Source organism: Garra rufa, chromosome 25 (genome assembly GCF_049309525.1).
Source record: "Garra rufa chromosome 25, GarRuf1.0, whole genome shotgun sequence".
NCBI lineage: Eukaryota > Metazoa > Chordata > Actinopteri > Cypriniformes > Cyprinidae > Garra > Garra rufa.
Window position 1 is genome coordinate 31566607 of NC_133385.1, and position 21687 is coordinate 31588293.

General features: G+C 37.9%; 1 protein-coding gene across 1 annotated transcript in view; it reads right to left on the minus strand.

Annotated features, from left to right (window-relative positions):
* Positions 1-21687, minus strand: part of abcc8 (ATP-binding cassette, sub-family C (CFTR/MRP), member 8) — a 106055-nt gene that overhangs the window by 27966 nt on the left and 56402 nt on the right. The window contains exons 14-19 of the mRNA XM_073831668.1: positions 16824-16856; positions 9689-9721; positions 9170-9268; positions 1066-1150; positions 546-626; positions 337-474 (exon numbers count right to left, since the gene is read on the minus strand). Coding sequence (XP_073687769.1) covers positions 337-474; positions 546-626; positions 1066-1150; positions 9170-9268; positions 9689-9721; positions 16824-16856 — 469 coding nt within the window. The remainder of the gene's footprint in view (positions 1-336; positions 475-545; positions 627-1065; positions 1151-9169; positions 9269-9688; positions 9722-16823; positions 16857-21687) is intronic.

Here is a 21687-nt window from a genome sequence, read left to right on the forward strand (position 1 = left end):
ATCCTTTGAAACAACTTGTATTGGGCTATAAATAAAATACGTTCCCTCAGAAATGAATTCTATAGGTTCTGTGGGTAGACGACATGTGATGAATGAAGGTGAATAATTCATAAGTATAGCTGAGCTTTTGTGAGATTTGACTTTTAAATCAGGCTTCTACATCTCAGAGCTCACCTTTTCAATAATTCCTTTGCTTTTTCTCTTTACCTTTCCAATATAACAGAGTCAGAAGTCAAGGTCCTCCGTTCTGCCTAAGAGCAGTTTTAATGCATGATCTACCTATCCAAATACTGGTGTAAATTACTTTCTATTAGGGAATAACTTTAAGTGAAGTACCCAATCTGCATGTGGGAGATACTGTAGTTTGTGTGTCACGAGCACCACCGTCCTCTTCTCCTCCCTTAATAGTTTAAGAATGCCTTCTTGCATCAAGTGATCACTCAGATGAATATCCAGCGCTGAGAATGGATCATCCTACGATAATAGAAAAACATTAATTGACATCTTACTTTGCTGATTGTGTGGATAAACAGATCTGGACTTACCAGGAACACCACATTGGTGGTTTGATAAAGAGCCCGAGCGACGCCAATTCGCTGTCTCTGGCCTCCAGAAAGAATAATGCCCTGGAAATAGTGAAAAAATTGGAAGGGGAATTTTACAGACAAGGCTCTATTGATAAAACACCTCATTAGGAAGGGGGCAGGGGGTAGAAGTTGTTACAGTAACCATACCACACACACATGGCATGTGGATTGATCATGTTGACTGGGCTGAAGCTCTTTAAATGAGGTGGAAGGCTGTTTTCAGGAACAACCTGAAAGCCATTTACAACATCAGCCTGTCTGTCTAAATGTGAGCTGAACTAAAAAACTAAGAGTAAACAAAAGAGACTGTGCATTTTTAACAGCTGCCTGGATACTAAATCATGAGGAATATGTATGTTTATCAGTGGAATTTAATGTGACCCATCATAAATGAAACTCTACCATTTGCAGCACTAAAGCCATTCCAGATGGCTGGTAATGAAATGCGTCACCAAAGTCATATGGGCGGCACACTGACCCGCTCTCCGATCTCTGTCTGGTCCCCCTGGGGCAGGATGTCAATGTCCGGCTGAAGAGAACATGCTTCAATTACCGCTCTGTACCTGGAAACAACAAAAGATATGAGACTGAAGCACAGCTGGCTTGACACTTAACACTATGGGGTAATCTAGCTTAAAGGACTTTTTGAAATATTGATGTTGAAATAAAATTGGTGGTTAAAAATTAATGAATGATTCTCTGCATGGACTCTGTCATTAATGTAATAGTTTTTTAAAGCAATAATGCTTTCAATTAGTATAAAAATTACAGACAAACACTTCAAAAGCCAATTAAGTAATTTGAGAATGAAGCCATAGTCCAGACATGCAGGGGCGGACTGGCCATCGGGAGAACCGGGACAATTCCCGGTGGCCTGGCAGCCAATTTGGCCCGCTGCCATTTTTTTAATTTATATTTTATTTTCATATATATATTGTTGTTGTTGTTTCTGTTGCCTGTCGAATGTACTAAAGTGATTATTTCCAAATTCGCCATTCAATAATAATACTCTAATAAATCGTAATCCGGTTTGTCTTGACTGACAACGCAATTCGCCATGCGCTCGCGCCGCCCATCCGCACGTCCGCCAAAATAATGCAAGACTCGAGAATGGAGCGCCCAGGTGGAGCAGAGAGTCGAAACTGTCCTGTTCAGTACTTCATTTACAGGTCAGATACATCTGTAAATAGACTATTGTAGTTTTGTTTTCTTAGTTAACCATTAAACTGCTTGCAAATATTATTAATAGCAGCCAGTTTGCTGCAAAATTAACAAAATGGCATAATTTTGTAAAGAGTAGGAATTTAGCAGACAAATATTCACATTGTTTTATAAGACGTTTAGAGGGAGCTAAGGCTAACAACAATACAACCCTTACAAAAATTAACCATGTTTTCACTAAAAACCAAAAACCATTGTTACTATAGTTAAACTATGGTAACCACAAATTAAAAAAAGGTTTTGCTACACTTACAAAATGCCAAACAAACAAACAAACAAACAAACAAAAAAAAAACACACAGTTACTACTACAGTATACTTCCACCATAGGCCTAATTAAACCACGGTTAATTTTCCTAAGGACAAAACATGACCCATGATAATGCAAAAAAAAAAAATTCAGTATTAGGATTTTACTAAAGATATATTCAAGATGTAGCTATTATTGTAGGCCAACAGTTTTGACATTTGGGCAAGATAAAACAATAGCACATGGTCCTAATGTAATACTTACATTTTTATAAAAAGGTAAATGGAAGTTCAAGAGATAATCTTTAATTATTTTGCGTGGCACCAGCCAATGGATTATACATTTTTTAATGTGATAATAATAACAAACAAACAAACAAACAAAAAAAACACACAGTTACTACTACAGTATACTTCCACCATAGGCCTAATTAAACCACGGTTAATTTTCCTAAGGACAAAACATGACCCATGATAATGCAAAAAAAAAAAATTCAGTATTAGGATTTTACTAAAGATATATTCAAGATGTAGCTATTATTGTAGGCCAACAGTTTTGACATTTGGGCAAGATAAAACAATAGCACATGGTCCTAATGTAATACTTACATTTTTATAAAAAGGTAAATGGAAGTTCAAGAGATAATCTTTAATTATTTTGCGTGGCACCAGCCAATGGATTATACATTTTTTAATGTGATAATAATAATGGCTTTACAAAAAAAAAATATTGTCCATTGTTTCAGAATTTGTTGTGGGTTTTTGGGATGGCCTGGATGAGTGTGAGATTTCCCGGCCTGAAATTTTGTCCCAGTCCGCCCCTGCAGACATGCTAATTTCCCTCTAAATTCCATTCAGAGTATTTGTCGAATCTATCAGCATTTTAAGAAATGTGTCTTACATACAGCAATAATACATGGGATCATTGACTAATGAAATTTCTTTGTGGGTGGATCTATCCAATAGATTGCATTAGTGCCTGCCCCCTTTTTCAGCAGCATCAGTTCTGAAGTATTTTTTTTTATTAATTTCTCCCATAGGGATTTTAAAAAATCTTAACAAGCCAAATGGGTACTAAAGGTCAATCATAACATTACAAACTTTGATTTAAAAGCTCTTAAAGCTTAAATAGCTCTTAAAGTAATAGCTGCTGTGATGTCTATTAATTGAAAAACAAAAAGAGGAAACTCATCTATATTTAGGGGTTTAAGCACCTGGTGCTAAAAACCTATTGTAATTGTTAGAATGGTCATGGATCAGTGATATCTATGTAAAACTGATCATGCAGTCCAAACCATAAGTCGTAGAGACTTGAAACTTGGAGGGGTGGTATTACTCGTACCGCCTATAACGTGACCAAGGCTCACCCCAAATGGCCTGATGGGGGCGCTACAGCGGTCAAAAGTACAAAATCGCTTATAACTCAAGTGTCTTATGTTGTTAGAATTATTGGCTCACGCCAGACAAAACGCATACCTTAGATTTGATCGTGAGCCTTGGCGAAATTTTCAGCTATTTCACGTTTTTTGAAAAACATCTAAGGTTACGTATCTAACCCTGGTTCCCTGAGTACAGGGAACGAGACGCTGCGTCCTTGCAGACACTTTGGAAACTGCCTCCAGCGTGACAGGTTCTGAAGCAAGCTATAGAACAACGACAATGAACTTGACATTGGCCGGCGCCAGCCTATGACATCATTAACAAGGCGCCTAACAGTATAAAACGGGCGCCTGTGAATACATCAACCGTCTTTTTGTCTGACGGAGACGTAAGCGGGGTCCGAAGCATGGCTACGAGACACAGCGTCTCGTTCCCTGTCCTCAGGGAACCAGGGTTACATACGTAACCTTAGACGTTCCATTCCAGAGGGAACTCTACGCTGCGTCCTTGCGGACACTTTGGAAGCGTCTATACCAACGCCGCCATGCTGAGGGATAAGTGATCAACTGACTGATTGAGGAGTCAAGAAGGAACATCACCCCTGCTTCCAGCGAAATCGCTTGGCCCAGAGCCTGAGCTCAACCTCGCAGGTCAGCTCAGAGCTTCGTCGCATCATAGCTAGCTCGGCTACCCAAGCACGGAACTCTCAAGAGTGGAGGCCTTCTAAGCGAGAGAAGACCTAACTACACTCAACGCTACAGAAAGTAATGAAGCTTACTACTAAGCCTTCATACTAAGCGGAGTTCTGAAGAGCGGAGGAAACGAGAGGAAGCCTGGCAACACTCTGTGCTTGCAGGAAACAACTCTAAGAGTGGAGGTCTCATGACCTAGCTACACTCAACAATGGAGGTAATCAGTGAGGCTCAACAGCCTGCACAACAGAACTACCTGAGTGGAGTCTCTGGAGAGTGGAGGCTTCAGCAAGAACACTCTCAAACGAGAGGGAGCTTAGCGACACTCAATCCTACTAACAGTGCTACCTGGATTGGAGTTGGAAAAACTAGAGGTTTTAGAACCAACTCGAGGATGGGAACGAAGGGATTTCCCTGTGTAACCCACACCGTATAGGTTTTCAGGAAAGGACCCAACACTCGGAGGGAACTTTACTACTAACGTGGATTTCAGAAAGTGCTTAAAGACTCGCTTGTGCACTTACCACTCATGTGGATTTCAGGAAGTGCAGAAAGGCTTGCTTATGCACTTACCACTGAGCATGAATTTGAGAGGGTGCCCAAAGCTCAGCGAGGGCACCATAATAATACCTCATGACGGTAGCAAGGCTCACAGTAGACCTATGTACTAGAAGCGGAGCTTATGGAGAGCAGAGGCTTCAAGCAAAAAGACTCTCGCAACGAGAGGAAGCCTGACAATGCTCGTCCTGAGGGGAGAGCTCTTCACGAGTGGAGGTCTCTGTACCGCGACTCTCAGCGAGAGGAGACCTAACCACACTCAACACTAAAGGCAGTTAGTAAAGCACAAAACAGCCTATGTGAACCACCTGAGTGGAGCTCTGCAGGGCGAAGGCTGCAGCTAGACGATTTCCAAGTAAGAAATACGTCTGCTAGCTCTCAGTCTCGGCTAAAAGAAAGACTATGAGAGCAACAGGTCTCAGCATAACGACTCTCTGTGCGAGAGGAGACCTACTCAGCAGCACATAAGAGTGGAGGCTTCGGCAAAAAGACTCTCTAAATCGAGAGGAGGCCTAACAACACTCCGTTCAACTCGCTCTGAAAGGGGAAAAACTCCTAAGAGTGGAGGTCTCACTTGTATGTGTACAAAAACTCAAAGGGAAGGGACCTGACTACACTCAACACCTAAAGGCAGTTAATTATGCTCAGCACAAATAAACCGCCTTAGTGGAGTTTCGGAGAGCGAAGGCTTCAGCAGAGTGATTCTCAACTCAAAGAGGCGTGACATCGCTCTATCGTGGCAGGAAAATCTAGGAGTGGAAATGTGGGGAGACCTAACTACACTCAGCCCCAGGGTAGTTAACGAGACTCAAATAAAGCAGGCATACTAAAGGTACCATCTGGACAGAGCTTTAGCGTATACACAGAGCTCTTTAGCAGACTCTGATGAGTGGAGGGCTCACACAGGGTCTTCTAACCAAGGGAAGACCTAACTACACCCATCTTTACTCTTAAAGTAATTAGCGAGGCTCAAAGGAGCCTACAAGCTACCTAGAACTGCCCAGGATGGAACTGTGAGAAATCAGCCTAAAAGTGAGTCTCTATTAAGGTGAAGGTCTCAGCAGAACAACTCTCAGTGAGAGGAAACCTGATTACAAAATGCTAGAAATAGCAATACTCACAAGGGGCTTAAATTTTCCTTTTACTATAAGCAGAGCCCTGGGGAGCGAGGGCTTCAATGCAATGACTCTAAAATGAGAGGAAGTCTCCAACACTCAACCCCGAGTTACTTAGAAGAGGGGTGGAGGTCTCAACCCAAGATTCCCGGTTCTTACACTCAGATTAAGAGCGGAGTCTCTGAACGACTCTTGCTACGGAAAAGGGGACCTGCTACACCCAGTAGGTGTGTAAACATATATATATATACGTATATATTAAATAAATGTCTAGGCCGAGCTCTGGATAGCGGAGGCTTCAGAGGATAACTCTCAGAGTGAGAGGAAGCCTGACAACGCTTAACCCCTTGTAGGGAGTTATTAAGAGTGGAGGTCTCAGACACTATCTCTCAGACGAGGGGAGACCAAACTACACTCAATGCTAGGGACAGTGAAGGCTCAGTAGAGAGCCATCTAAAGTCTAACCTAAGCAGAGCTGGTAGACAAATAATATACATACATATACATATATACACCCCCACATATACGTCAGTTCATGTACTGGGCCATCAGATTGAGTTTATCAACCTCAACATCGGCCCAGCCCCAGAGTCTTACGAGGGGAAAAAGGCAGGCGGCCAAACAACCGTGAGGGAAGAAGGGAGAGGAGACCTTAGGTACACGCTCCAAGTCTCCGCACATCACGTCTCCTCTGAGACCTACTTCTCCAGGAGGAGGGCCTTGAGGGGCCACAAACTCTCACAATGAATTCACTCTGTTCTCTCAAGAACAGAGCGCGCGTGCTCTTCACCCAAACACATAACACACAGGTCGTGTGCGTCATCAGGTGTCAGATTTCTCTGGCACGGATCTCCGCACACTTCCTGAAATGTTTTCACTCTAGGCATCGTCATTCTACTCACGCTTAGAAGTCTACTCACGTTAGAGTCTGAAGACAAAAAGAGGGTTGATGTATTCACAGGCGCCCGTTTTATACTGTTAGGCGCCTTGTTAATGATGTCATAGGCTGGCGCCGGCCAATGTCAAGTTCATTGTCGTTGTTCTATAGCTTGCTTCAGAACCGGTCACGCTGGAGGCAGTTCCCAAAGTGTCCGCAAGGACGCAGCGTAGAGTTCCCTCCGGAAGGGAACCTACTTTTGCAAACTAGTCCTAGGTTTTTTGCCTGATCAGAACCAAAGCAGTTTAGAAAGATTCTCTGAAGAGAATAATTATCAAAAAAGTTTAACTTTTGACTCACTGTCGCAAAGGGGCGCCAAAACGATTGAAAGGGGCAGGACCACGTTAAGTAAAATGCCTATAACTCCTGAGCGGAATGAGATATCTCCGCCAAACTCAGAACATTTATTTAAGAGCTTTATCTGAGGTCACAGGAAAAAAAATGTGGCGCTTGGCCCCTTGGTGGCACTATAAGAGGGAAAAAAACATAAAAATAGATATAACTGTGCAACCATTATTCCTATCAACAACGGTATGCACGGTCTTGGCCTGGCGTGCCACAAATGTCTAAAAGGACATTTACGTATCTCGAAAAACATGGCCGCCATTGTCCTACGAAATACGAGCACCTGTTAGACAATTTTAACGGAGACTGATTGGAACGAAACTTGATGGGCCTGTTCGTCTTATGACCCCAAAAGTCTGAGAGAACTTTGAAAAGAAATCATTCCGGACAACTTTGCCTCTAGAACCACTGCTGTCAATCAAATTGTTTGCTAAATAATTTAACAGATGTAAAAAAAAAAAACTACTTTTGCAAACTAGTCCTGGGTTTTTAGCTCAATCTGGAAACAAAACACTGCAGTACAATTCTCTGGAGTCTCTAGGCCAGTAATTATCAAACCTTTTTTAATTAATGGACCCTTTGGGTAGTTATAACAGGGTCATTTAGAAAAGGGGCATGTCCGAATTTACTGAAAATCCTTTAAAGCCTAAAGGAAAACTAAAAACTTCACAAAAACTGCTGAGCACATGCAACAGGCGATTCTAAAAAAGCATGCAGTTTTAAGGGGATTGGACCACAGCTGGCAGTCCAACAGTCATAAGCATAACAAAACATAATATTTCTATGGTAAATTACCTGTATTTGCAAAAAACACCTTGCTACATAATGTCTTTTTTTTCATATGTGCTTAAATGCCTTAAAACCTTAAACCCCGGTAATCGCTGCTTGCAGCTATATTTAATTTAGTATTTAGTGTTTGATAACTTGATTCAACTTCTGTATAATTCCTACTTGCTAAAGTGCACAGGTAAATAATGGGTTTATATAAAGATTGTTTTAAGTTCACTTCAATTAGTTGTTATTTTGTCTAATAAATGTTAAAATTGATAGCTCTCGATTATACTGTAATGTTGAATGGCTATAGTCACTGGTTAAAAATTTGAGAATTTTTTTTTTCCCTAGAGACATAAGTAATACTGTTATCAGTGATACTCCAAATCAGTCATATTAAAAAATAAAAAATAAATCAAATTAATAATTAAAATATTTATAAATAATAATTAAATATATAAATAAAAATAACTTATTTTAATATAAATAATTTAAATATTAAAAATAAACTGTCTTTATGTTTTTCCTACATTAATTTCAACACTGAATGTGAAATTATTGCAATATAAAAGTATACTGAAAAACTTTAATGTTAGGTGGGATTAATCAGGATTAATTTAAGAAAAAAATGGGCGATTAGTTTTTTACAAAAAAAAAATATGACAAGAAACCAAAGGTCTAGTAACACTTGCCATTGCTTGACAAAATCTAGTTAGATTTTTAATAGGAATTTAGCATGAGGGCCAAACATTTCCATCAGTTTTGCAAATTGTTCACATAAGTTTGAACTGCCAACAGAAAGCTGCTTGGTTTGAGAGTGTCTTCTGTGTGATCTGTGCTTTATTGACAAAGGACTTCTTCATCAAAGAATTTCGATGTGACAGTACCTTATCATAAGTGTACTGTAAGCAAACATTTAGCATAGTGTCCATTTTAGCGATCAATGTACTTTGAGCACAGACACTGCTGACACATGCCAACTGCTGAGGCAGCTGTAAAACAGATTATGAGCAGCAGAGACACTTACCAAGGGCCATATCTGTCTAATGACAGTCACTGAAATTTAAAGAGGCGATAACAACTGAATGTTAGATGGGGATAGAGGACGCTTTTGTATTGACAAACGGACACAAAAAGAAGAGTAAACACTTGTCTTTTGTACATCTCTAGGGCAACTGGGTGCTAGAGACATGGGTTAATGCGTTCAGAAGGCCCATTAGACACAAACGTTGGACCTAGATGCCATATGGTGGCTTTTTTTTATATAAATGGGTTGATAAATATATCTACACAAGGTAAACGAAGGTCAGTTACCTTTGCTTTATTAAAGGCATCTCAAAAGTGATGTTCTCCGCTAGCGTGGTGTTTAGGAGCCAGGGCTTCTGGGAAGCGTATGCCACAGCACCTCTTTTCCTGTCAGAGGGGTTGCCATAACATCAGTCACCTCCTTCACAACACCAATGTTGCTCTTAAATATAAAAGAAAGGCTTGTTCAAGCTTTTTTTAATCTGACCTACACTAAAAAGGATTATTTACAGGAACAGTACAACTAAAAATGATAATTATGTCAGCGTTTGCTTTCCCTCATGCCGCTCTGAACCTGACCGTTGTTGTCAAACCCAACATATTTAATTTGAGAGCTACACAGAGGGGATGTTTTTTGACAGAATTATGATTTTTAGTGTACCGTTTCTTTAAAATTTACCTGTGTGTTATGGTAAGAATTAACCTTTCTGTTTAGTATTCAGAAACTGCTTTAAAAACAACTATATTTAGACTATTAATCAGGTGTTGTGTGCCATGTGTGTGTGTGTGTGTGTTTGTGATACACACCTGATATCCTCATCTGCGGCTGCATCTGTGGGGCTGAAAGCACAAATATATAAATGTCAATTTAAAAGGTTCCCCTAAAACATCATAAAAAGACATTTACACACACAAGCGTGACCTCTACAGTGGATTCCTCTCAGCTCCACTGTGCTTCCCATTAAACCTGGAGCTCTGTTGCTGATGTCATGTAATAGGAGGCCGGAGAAGTGCTGTGTAATCATGTATGGCTGAATCGCAATGCAGTGCAGCTAAACCAATGAAGCTTTATATAGGGATGAGTACAGTAAGAAACAGCCCTAATGGATTTGTCTATTGAGTATTTGGACATATAATGTCATGTTGTCCTTGATAAGGAAAAGATCAGGTTTTATAGAAGTATTGATTAAAATTGTGGGAGACTTGCATAATTACATCTGAAAACAATTTAAAGCTGTTTGGAATAGCGCATACTATGACATACTATGACACTGAATGTGACACTGTATCCCACAATGCATTTACTGAAAACGCGTTAACTGAAAACTGTCCGTCATTGACAGAATTTTTTTTTTCAATGACGGAAAAATATGAAGGCCGTCCGTCATTTTGACAGATTACACTGGGGGTGATCTACTGTAATTCCCACCCCTGTCCAGTTGTTGGCGAGTTCGCTCCAGTGTAGCAGCAGAGCACTGAGTCCAGAACAAAAAAGAAACTGTCACAAATTGTTTGCTATGCGTTTGATTACGCACAGGCGACTACACAGAAGATACAACGATCTATCACGCCACATTAAAGAGAGCCAAAACGGTTTTTATTGCTTGAATTCCCTAACAAATTGGAGATAATTTGAAATCTGAGACTTTGTTTCATATCAAAAGTAACACAAAGCTTTTATATCACGATTTATTGGATGGGACGCGTACTATGTACTGTTCATTCATCAACTAAAAACAGCATAGACCAAAAGATCAATTGGGATTTACGAATTGATATTGGTCATTAAAATGAGAGTATATTAAAATAGCTGTCACTGCGGGGTGTGTTGTTGAACCATAGACTGTTGAACATGAAAAGTTAGGCACTCTCATCTGTTCGTAATTAGGTTCATAATTAAAAACGTGAACAAAAAATAAAAGCAATTAAATGTGTTATTATAATTCAAATATGAAAATTAAAATGACGGCTATTAATAGATGATGACCCTTTCCGTCAAAATGACAGGCGATGTTAAAGGGATAGTTCACCCAAAAATGAAAATTTGATGTTTATCTGCTTACCCCCAATGCATCCAAGATGTAGGTTACTTTGTTTCCCCAGAAAAACACAAACGAAGATTTTTTACGAAAACCGGTGCAGTCTGCCAGCCAAATAATGTGAGTGGATGGGCACCAGACCTTTAAAAGTAAACAAAAACATGCACAGACAAATCCAAATTACACCCTGCGGCTCGTGATGATACATTGATGTCCTAAGACACGAAACGATCGGTTTTTGAGAGAAACTGAACAGTATTTATATCATTTTTTACCTTTGTTACAACGCCACGTCCATCTCTCCTGAGTAAGCGTTTGGCATCAGTCACGTCACATGAGCACGCGCTCTGTGGTAGAATACGCAAACGCCGGAAGCGATCTGTCGCATGTATACGACACTCATTGTTTACACAGAGCACAGAGATTGTGGGTATAGCGGCTATTCAAAATGGTAAATACTTGCGCTTATCCTGATTGTTTAAACCGATTTAAAGCTAAAAGATTACATTAGTTTGCGCAAACTCATCCGGGACTTTTCACTGATTTCCCCTTACGGCGTTTGCGTATTCTACGCTAGAGCGTGTGCTCATGTGACGTGACTAATGCCAAACTCGTGCACATTACAGATGGACGTGGCTGTGTATCAAAGGTAAAAAATGATATAAATACTGTTCAGTTTCTCTCAAAAACCGATCGTTTCGTGTCTTAAGACATCAATGTATCGTCACGAGTCGCAGGGTGTAATTTGGATTTGTCTGTGCATGTTTTTGTTTACTTTTAAAGGTTTGGTGCCCATCCACACCCATGATAAGGCTGGCAGACAGCACCGGTTTTCATTAAAAATCTTCGTTTGTATTCTTCTGAGGAAACTAAGTCACCTACATCTTGGATGCATTGGGGGTAAGCAGATAAACATCAAATTTTCATTTTTGGGTGAACTATCCCTTTAAAGTCTAACGCAACCTCTGCTTAGCGCACAAAAAGTATCTCACATTGACTATTTTAACAATGTCCTTACTACCTTTCTGGGCCTTGAAAGTGGTAGTTGGGTTGCTGTCTATGCATTTCATCAAAAATACCTTAATTTGTGTTCTGAAGATGAACTTACAGGTCTTACAGGTTTGAAATAGCATGAGGTTGAGTAATTTTGAGTTCATTTTGGGGTGAACTATCCCTTTAAAGGTTTGTCTGAAGTCATGTGACATTTTAAAATGTTTCCTCTTGCATAATGTGTACGGTTTCACATACATGTTTAAACAGTAGTGTACACTGCATAGTATTCAGTATGCATCCTGCGAGTATTCCATTCCAAACATAACCATTTTCTATTTCAGCTGTGAGAAGAATGGATTGTGATTGCTTGTTGAGCTTTATTGGAGAAATTGCCTATCGAATATAAAGAGTGCTATAGTAAGGAAATTACACTTTTTCTAGACAACAGGCAGCATTTTGTGAAGTACCCAAATAGCTTTTTGAATGAAATAACAGATGGCTTTTTGAAATGTCCGGTAATAACACACCTTGGCTTTGTAATGTATGGCATAGTGATTGCCGCCAACAGTAATAAGAGATGTCTATTCTTGGCTGCCATTCCAGCTCAAGTGCCAAGAACAGGACAGACACCTGCACACACTCACACATTGTGACAGCGCGTGCTGTTTTATTGATGACCGAGGGGACGGTAGTACATTTTATCACCAGCGCCAACTGTCGACTTCATAGTAAAACGCTTCTTAATAGTCTTCTAAAGAGCTAATACTTGAGCTGTTCCCTACAGAGTTTATGTATTCAACAGACAAACCAAACGAGTTCACCCATTAACAGTAGATAAGAAAGCTATTAAAATGGCAGCTATCTCTGTGGGAGCCATGGTTTAGCAGCTAGTGTAAATTCTAACTGGACACAAATCCAACTGGTGTCATACTGTGGTCTGCTTTTTTGCTCTCCATTTGCCACATAATAAAGTGGCCAAAACAACAACTGTCTCAAAACCTAGAAAGCAAAAACCCGACTAGCCACAGTTTCACTAAAATTAGGTCTTGTGGGATGCAAGATATATTTATTTTCAACAATTTGATACAAGCTTTGTCTCAGCATGCCCAGTGTTGGGGAAAGTTACTTTTAAAAGTAATGGATTACAATATCGCATTATCCCTAAAGAAGTAACTTTTTACGGAAAGTAATGTGTTACGTTACTTTTGCGTTACGTTTTCTCATCTGGGCTGGGCTTGCTTGCTAGTTTTTAATATAAAACGCTCTATTTTGGGCAAATATAAAAGTGCACACAGCACCTCAGCACTTATTCCCGATTTCTCTCAACATGTGGACAGGAGAGCTGTCAGTCAATAAATGGGAAAACAAAGTAATTGGTGTTACTCATTTGAAAATGTAACTCAGATATTTTCTAGTAAATTAAAAATGAATGCGTTAATTTACTAGTTACTTAAAAGTAATCTAATAACTAGGGGTATACCAGTTCAGTTCGGTTCAATACGATGGTTTTGTTGTTGTCAATTCAATCAACTGACGCAGAATTGCCGCAAATTCGAAAGTTAAAGTAAAATGCACACAGGCATTTACAAGCCATTTTAAAGCGAATAAAAGCGAGGAAAAGAGGGAAAACTCTAACAAACTGCCTCACCGTCACACTGGAGAAGTGTGGTTTTCTTTGGGGATGGGAGTCCTCATTTCATGTCATTTGGGTTGCCTTGTTGAGCACAGTGGCACTGAGAACATATTTCACACTAAAAGCTCTGTTATTTTTTTAAATATAATAGGATTAGTCCAACGAATCATTCGGATTATAATGCGTACTGAACCGAAAGCCTCATAATGAACAGTTCAATACAAATATGTGTATCGTTACACCCCTACTAATTACGTAATTTGCGTTACCCCCAATTGAGGGGGCAGTGTTGCCTCACTAGGTTTCACAACTTGTTAGACTAACGATGCTAATGTTAGAATGAGCTTTTGAGTGTTAATTTATTCATCTCCATGTCATCCAAGATGTTCATGTCTTTCTTTCTTCAGTCGAAAAGAAATGAAGGTTTTTGAGGAAAACATTCCAGGATTTTTCTCCATATGGTGGACTTCAATGGGGATCAGCGGGATGAAGGTCCAAATTGCAGTTTCAATGCATCTTCAACGGTCTCTACACAAGAAATAAGGGTCTTATCTAGTGAAACGATCTGTCATTTTCTGAAAAAAATAAACGTTTTGCCACAAATGCTCATCTTGCACTAGCTCAGCTAATGAATGTGCAACGAAAGTCAAACGGCCTTTACAAAAAAAGGTAAAACAACCGTGTCGGATTAAGTTGGAGGACAAAATGAGATAGAGCTTTTCGCTCTACCCTACGTTTTTGAACGTGAAGTAGACAGAGAAAGAACCTTGCGTGTCCTTTCCTTACATAATGCGTGAAGTTGAGCTAGTGCAAGACGAGCATCTGTGGTTAAAAAAGTATATTCATCTTTAGTAAAAAAATAAAAATAAAAAAATCATTTCACTAGGTAAGACCCTTATTCCTCGGCTGGGATCGTGTAGAGTCCTTTGAAGCTGCATTGAAACTGCAATTTGGACCTTCAACACGCTAGCCACCATTGAAGTCCACTATATGGAGAGAAATCCAGGAATCTTTACATCAAAAAGAAAGACATGAACATCTTGGGTGAAATGGGGGTCAGTAAATGATCAGGATTTTTTTTTTATCCTTTAATGAAGTACATCATTTTTTTACTAATAAAATTTGCTTTCTGAAGTCCCTAAAGGGACAACAATATAAAATTGCAAGGTTTCCCCAAAAACTTTTGTTCCCTCAAGAACCTTTGCATTCCTTCACAAAAAACAACAACTTTGCATTCACCTGCAAAAATCTTTTCTCAAACAAACCTTTTGGATTCCCCAAATTCCACAAAAGTTTTCAATTCGCAGAAAAACTTTGCATTTGCTTACAAAAATTTGTTCTCTCACAAAACATTTGTGTTTTCTTCTAAAAGTGCTGTGTTCCACAGAGAAACCTTGCATTTGCTAACAAAATGCACTGACTTAAAACAAAGACTATAGAATACCAAAGACATGTCACTCGTGTAGTTTTGAATGGGGAAAAATGCAACGGTCATCATGGCCGCGAAGCTCCGCCTTCTTAGTGAAAGAGCCAATCGTTGATTAGTAAAGTCAGCGCGTCACTGCAGCTACCGTGAGAAGATCCGGTTGCTATAGAAACAGTCGGCGCTCTAAGACGCGCGTTCAGTAGTGCGCATGCGCACTGGCTAATCTAGCCGGGAACATAAGCGTTTTTTTAACGCTATTAAAGCACAAGGAACTATATTTATGAGGCAGTTCTTGTTGGATTTCTGTGGAGATTTCAAATATGAAATTTAATCGTAAGTTTGGCAAACAGTTTTGGAGAATTTGATGTTTCCCCATTCAAAGAGATAGGAGCTGCACTTGTATGCCCGAGAGGCGTTTCAAAGATGGCCGCCGAGTGACATGACTTGTCTTAAAACGACTTTGCTTAAAATGTTTTCCCATCACCACGTGCCTTTGGGGGCTCAATACATTCAAGCTTAATATGAAAAGCCTTTCGATGCTTATCAAGACTGAATGAAATATATCCATAATCAACATTTCCCTCTCACACAATCTGTCTAACGCAATGTATTCTAGTACTTCCATGAAGAATACATAAAATACTGCTTAAAGGGAACCCTTTGTTACTTTATTACTGAAATATGTCATAGAAAATCCATGAAAGATTTACAATTTTTTTTGTTAAATGGACATTGTTTTATACATATTTTGGACTATGGGCAACGCCATTATTTTGATAACGTGAAATGACTGCACTCGGTGAGCTACTGCTGCTACCTGTTGCTATTTTTACCGCAACATAACTCAGAAAATAAAATACTGATATGATGCCACATTGTGCAACTTTTGGTTGTAATTTTTAGTCGAAGTGCAACAAGAGAAGCGATGTAAGTCTTCATTGCTTTATAGCGATAAGAAGAGGAGAAAAGAATTGGAAGATGCCTGTGGACGAATAAAAGATCCTAAAGACCTGCGTCTTTGTTCTCTCCACTTCAGTCCTGATGCCTTTGAGGCTTTAAGTAGACCACGGCTTCTGAAAAAGCTTACAAACGGCAGAGACAAGAAACGCTAGATGCCATTCTGACAGAATGTTCTGGCAGAACATGCCGAAGTTTGTCAAGATCCTGCAGCCACTAAAAGAATTTCTAAGCGTGTGTTTCACTTGGTATCTGCGGACATTTATCCTCCTTGTGGGGAAAAATCGATAGTATGAAATTTGGTTTAAGCCTATGCTTATATCCAACAGGTACCGCCAGTAGCTCACTGATTTCACATCATCGAAATAATGGCGCCCCCCATAGTCCACAATATGTATAAAACGATGTGGATTTTTTAAAGAACGTAATCTTTCATGGGTTTTCTATGACATATTTCAGTAGTAGACATAATTTACATTATATTAAGCAATACATCTCTTAATACCTGCGGTTCCCTTTTAAATTTTAGAAGAGAAAATGACGTATTTTAGCCTACCATCTGAACAAGTTTGTGCAACTATGACTTAAAATGCAAAAACATGTAAAGCTACAATAATGGCGGATATATAAAAACGGTTATAGTGTATGTTAAAATGTATTTGTATGTGTTGTTGTCATTATAAAGGAATCACAAAGTAGCTGACAGTGGCTGAGAGGAAATATAGAGAGCAGAAAAACAAAGCTGAGGGATTTATGTCACCAAACAGCACTGCACAGCATGACAGGACCCATCCACACACCCTCAACACATACACAATAATTAACAGACTTGCTTCAGGACGCGCTAAATGTTTATGTTTGTGTTTTGCAGCTTAGTAAGACAAAGGAACCAACCTTTCATTTCCTTCTGCATCCAGAGTGGGCAGCCTGCAAAAATAAAAGACACAGAAAATGAATAACTCAACCAGGAAAAGAAACATGAACATGACAAAGATATTTATGTGTGTATAGATAGAGATTTCGGTTAAGGATAAACGTGGTTCTGTCATTTTGCAAGGACCGTAAAGCAGGATACAAAATAAATCTGTAAAGTGCCACTGCCAAAATAGAAGAACAACAAAACAAAATTGTCCTTGAAAAGTCTACAGGAATATAAATAAGAGCTTTTCCGCTGCCTGGAGGCATTAGCTACAGTTGTAGCTCTTACGCTCTGTCTTTTCAAACCTGGGAAAAGAACCAGAAAATACTGTGGCACATCTAAATCCATGAGATGCATTTCTCTTCAATGTTTTTAAATGATGGCTTTATAGGTAAGCTATGTAGGACTCAACATGTCAATTTAAGACAGGCTGTTATGGACGTTAAGCAATATTTGACCATTTTCTTAGTGATTGTTTTAATAGGAATGTAATGTAAACTGTCCATCCACATGAGGGACGACCATAGAAAACAGATGACGCATGCAGCTCTAGGAAGGTGATTCCATACTGAGAGATGTAATTAACCACTGTGTGCCATTATAAAATGACTGACATTATAAAAACCATGACATGGCATTTGTAGAGCATTTTCCTGCGAGTTCATATCTCACAATTCTGGGTTTTTTCTCTTAATTCTGACTTTTTTTTTCACAATTCTGACTTTTTTTTTCTCAATTTTGGCTTTTTTTCCTCAGAATTCCAAGTTTTTATCTCCCAATTCTGACTTTTTTCTCAGAACTGCAAGATCATATCTCACAATTCTGAGATTTTCTCTAAATTCTGACATTATTTTCAGAAATTGTGAGTTTCAGAATCCTTTTTTTTTTTTTTCTCTCGGAATTTTGAGTTTATATCTCACAATTCTTTTTTTTTTCAATACTGACTTTTTTCCTTCAAATTCTGAGTTTATATTTTCCACTCAATTCTTTTTTTTTCTCAGAATTCTGAGTTTATATCTCCAAATTCTGACTTTTTTCTTGCAATTCTAACTTTTTTTCTCAGAAATGCAAGTTTATATCTCAAAAATTCTGACTTTTTTCTTAGAACTGCGAGTTCATATCTCACAATTCTGAGATTTTCTCTAAATTCTGACTTTTTTTTTCCAGAATTGCAAGTTTATATTTCACAATTCTAATGTTTTTTTTTCAATTCTGACTTTTTTTTTCAGAATTGCGTGTTTATATCTCCCAATTCAGATTTTTTCTTGCAATTCTGACCTTTTTTCTCAGAATTCCGTGTTTATATCTCACAATTCTGAGTTTTTTAAACTCAATCATTTTTCTTCCCTCAGAATTTCCGAGTTTATATCTCCCAATTCGAGTTTGTATTTCACAATTCTAATGTTTTTTTTTTTTTCAATTCTGACTTTTTTTTCAGAATTGCGTGTTTATATCTCCCAATTCTGACTTTTTTCTTGCAAGTCTGACTTTTTTCCTCAGAATTGCGAGTTCATATCTCACAATTCTAGGTTTTTTTTTTCTCTCAGACTGCGTTTTACACTAGTGTGTTTTTTGTTTTAAAATGCATAACTTTTGCTACGGTTCTCTCTCAATTCTGACTTTTTTTTTTTTTCAGAATTCTAAGTTTATATCTCACAATTCTGAGTTTATATCTCACAAATCTGAGTTGTTTCTCTCAGGCTGTGTTTACACTAGTGCGTTTTCGTTTTAAAATGCATAACTTTTGATACGATTCTCTTAATTGTAACTTTTTTTCTGAGAATTGCAAGTTTTCAGCTCACAAATATGGAGCCTTGAATTATTTATGAAAAAAAAATGTAATGTAAAAAATTGTAATTACATTTTTTTATGATATATTTAAAAGTCACATTAAATATGTGAAATACTGTTTAATTTTTACTTATAACAATTATTATAAAAAGTAAAGGTCATTGCACACGGAGTCCGAAATTTTCGTATGCGTTTTTTTGGTTTTCTCATATTCGTCATCCTTTCCTATCAAAAATATCTGGGCAGATAAACAAAACTTTCACATTAAATATATGAATTTAATATTCTGTTTTAATATCAATATTACTTTTAATAAGGAATATATTATAATATATTAATATAATATATTAAAACCTAACATTTGTGATGTTGCAAAGTAAAAAATTCAGCGAATGGTGTGGTAGAAGTAAATGTTTCCAAAAAAAATTTACTTCATATTTTTTACTACTTCTACAACACTGACAGCGAACTTTACTATTAAATGTTGATATTTGAAACTGTTGAAGTAATGTATCTGGGCAGTTGTCTGATAAATGTTCGGGAAAAGATATGTTAATGCTTTCGCCACCTTGTTTGTTAAAACTAACTTAATACAGAAACTTCTGAACCCATGTATTTTGGCATTTGGCTTTTTTTTTAACAGTAAATGTCTACAAGCAACAGCTGTCAGAGATCAAAGACTATAGAGCTTATCTACTACTTACTGCAAATACCCTTTTTACAAAGTTTTGGACATGACATGTAGAGATCAGAAGCCGTCAGAGGCATTCATGTGGGAATTTCTCTGATAAATGATTCAGATAAAAGAGAGGTTTTCTTGCCATGGCGCCTGAGACACTCTCTGATCATCAGCCAGAAACGTTGTATCCAACATGAACATTTACACGTAAAAACCATTTCCTTTCCAACATTCCGGTACTGTTAGTATAAACATTTTGGAGACCCAGTTTTACCTCGCTTGACGAGTAGATGACTGTTCAAGGAGATATTTGTGCTGAAAGGCTTTGTAGTCTATTTTAAGACATAACATACATTGCTTTGTGCATTTCAATTGCAGTAACAAATCTCAAGGGGCGCTAGTGTTACTTTGAATTTTTTAAAGAGCATTTGTTTCAGGTCTAAGAAGGTTATTTGATTCAGACAGCTCAAACGGATAACCTTTTCAATCCAAATCATGCTTCTATCTTACACATATTTTAATCTAAAACACTTTACGTGGATCCGCATTGTCTGTCTAATCCCATTGTTATCATGAGTATCTGCTTTGATTTGGTCTCATTTGGTTAGCTTCCAGGAGGTACCGGCACTTGAACGAATGCCCTTCTTTATTGTGCTTGACCCTGGACGTGTCTCTCAAAAGCGTGTTGAACATCAAAACACAAGCCCCAAATCAACATTGTAATCACTAATAGCTTGTATGAGAGCATGGGCTGATGAACAGGTGACTAATTTGTGAAGAGGACTTGATATGATGGTGGACGGGAACATCACAGCCTCTGTTTGACCTCTGAAGGTCAGGAGTGTGACGTGTTGTGAGGGAAGGATTTGTAGTGCTTAACATAGGGAACGGTATTTCTGAAATGGTCCCATTGCCCTTGATCTATTGACATTTGAGGCATTATGGGATGCACTGACTCATTGTGACCTTTTTACCGCAGTGATCTTTGAATTAAGACCTTTTTATGGTGATAAGTCATTTTTACTCTTTGACCACATTGGTGAAAAGAGCAGTTTGTGTGTGATTGGCCAATTGCAACAACGTTTGACACTGAGGGTAATGTTTGAGATGCACCCAATAAACCCAAGGAAGTTCAGGAGCTGGATTCACAAAAACATTCTTGAGAATGAACTATTATCTTCTAATTACTGTTCTTCTTTATTTCAAATAGCTTTTATATTCTGTATTCCAGAATAAAAGTTGCTAAAAAAAAACAACAGGAATTTAAGAACTTAAAGAATTTTCAATGGGCACTTGACACATGTGAAATTCTGTTATACAACACATTTATTTTACCTTAAAGACCTTTTTCTCAACAAAAAAATGCTTCCAAAAGTTTTTTTTTTTAAGTGTTGGCATAGAATTTATAGTTAAACGAAAACTAAAAAGAGTTAAGGGTATGAATACTTATGCAATGTACTTATTTCAGTGTTTTATTTTTCATAAATTTGTAAAATTTGCAAATCTGGGTTTTGCTTTGGCATTATTATGGTGTATGGAGTGTAAATTGATGTGGGGAAAAACTAATTTAAAGCAGTTCAACATAATGCTGCAACAAAACAAAATGTGAAAAAAATTCAGGGGTATGAATACTTTTGCAAGGCACTGTATATCTTGCAATTCTGACTTTTTTCATGGAATTCTGAGTTTATATATCGCAATTCTCACATTTTTCTTAGGTTTATATCATACAATTTTGACCTTTTTTTCACAGAATTCCAAGTTTATAACTTGCAGTTCTAATATTTTTTCCTCTCATTTTTTTAAGGAATTCAGAGTTTATATTTTGCAATTCTGACCTTTTCCTGAGAATTCCGAGTTTATATCTCACAATTTTAAGGTTTTACTCAAAATTCTGAGATTTTATCTTGTAAAATCTGACTTTTTCCCTCTCAATTCTAACTTTCTTTTTCTTTTCAGAATTCCGAGTTTCTATCTTGCAATTCTGACTCCTTTTCCTCACAATTCCGTGTTCTATATCTCACAATTCTGACTGTTTTCTTTTCAATTTTCTTTTCATTTTTTTTCCTGAGAATTTTTTTTTCTTACATTCCCTCTCAATTCTGACTTTTTCCTCAGAATTCGGACTTTTTATCTTGCAATTTTGACTTTTTTCCTTTTTAATTCTAACTTTGTTTTTCAGAATTCTGAGTTTATATCTTGCAATTCTAATATTTTTTCCTCTCATTTTTTTAAGGAATTCAGAGTTTATATTTTGAAATTCTGACTTTTTTCCTCTCAATTCTGACTCTTTCGCTCAAGAATCTGAGTTTATATTTTGCAATTCTGACTTTTTCCTGAGAATTCCGAGTTTATATCTCACAATTCTG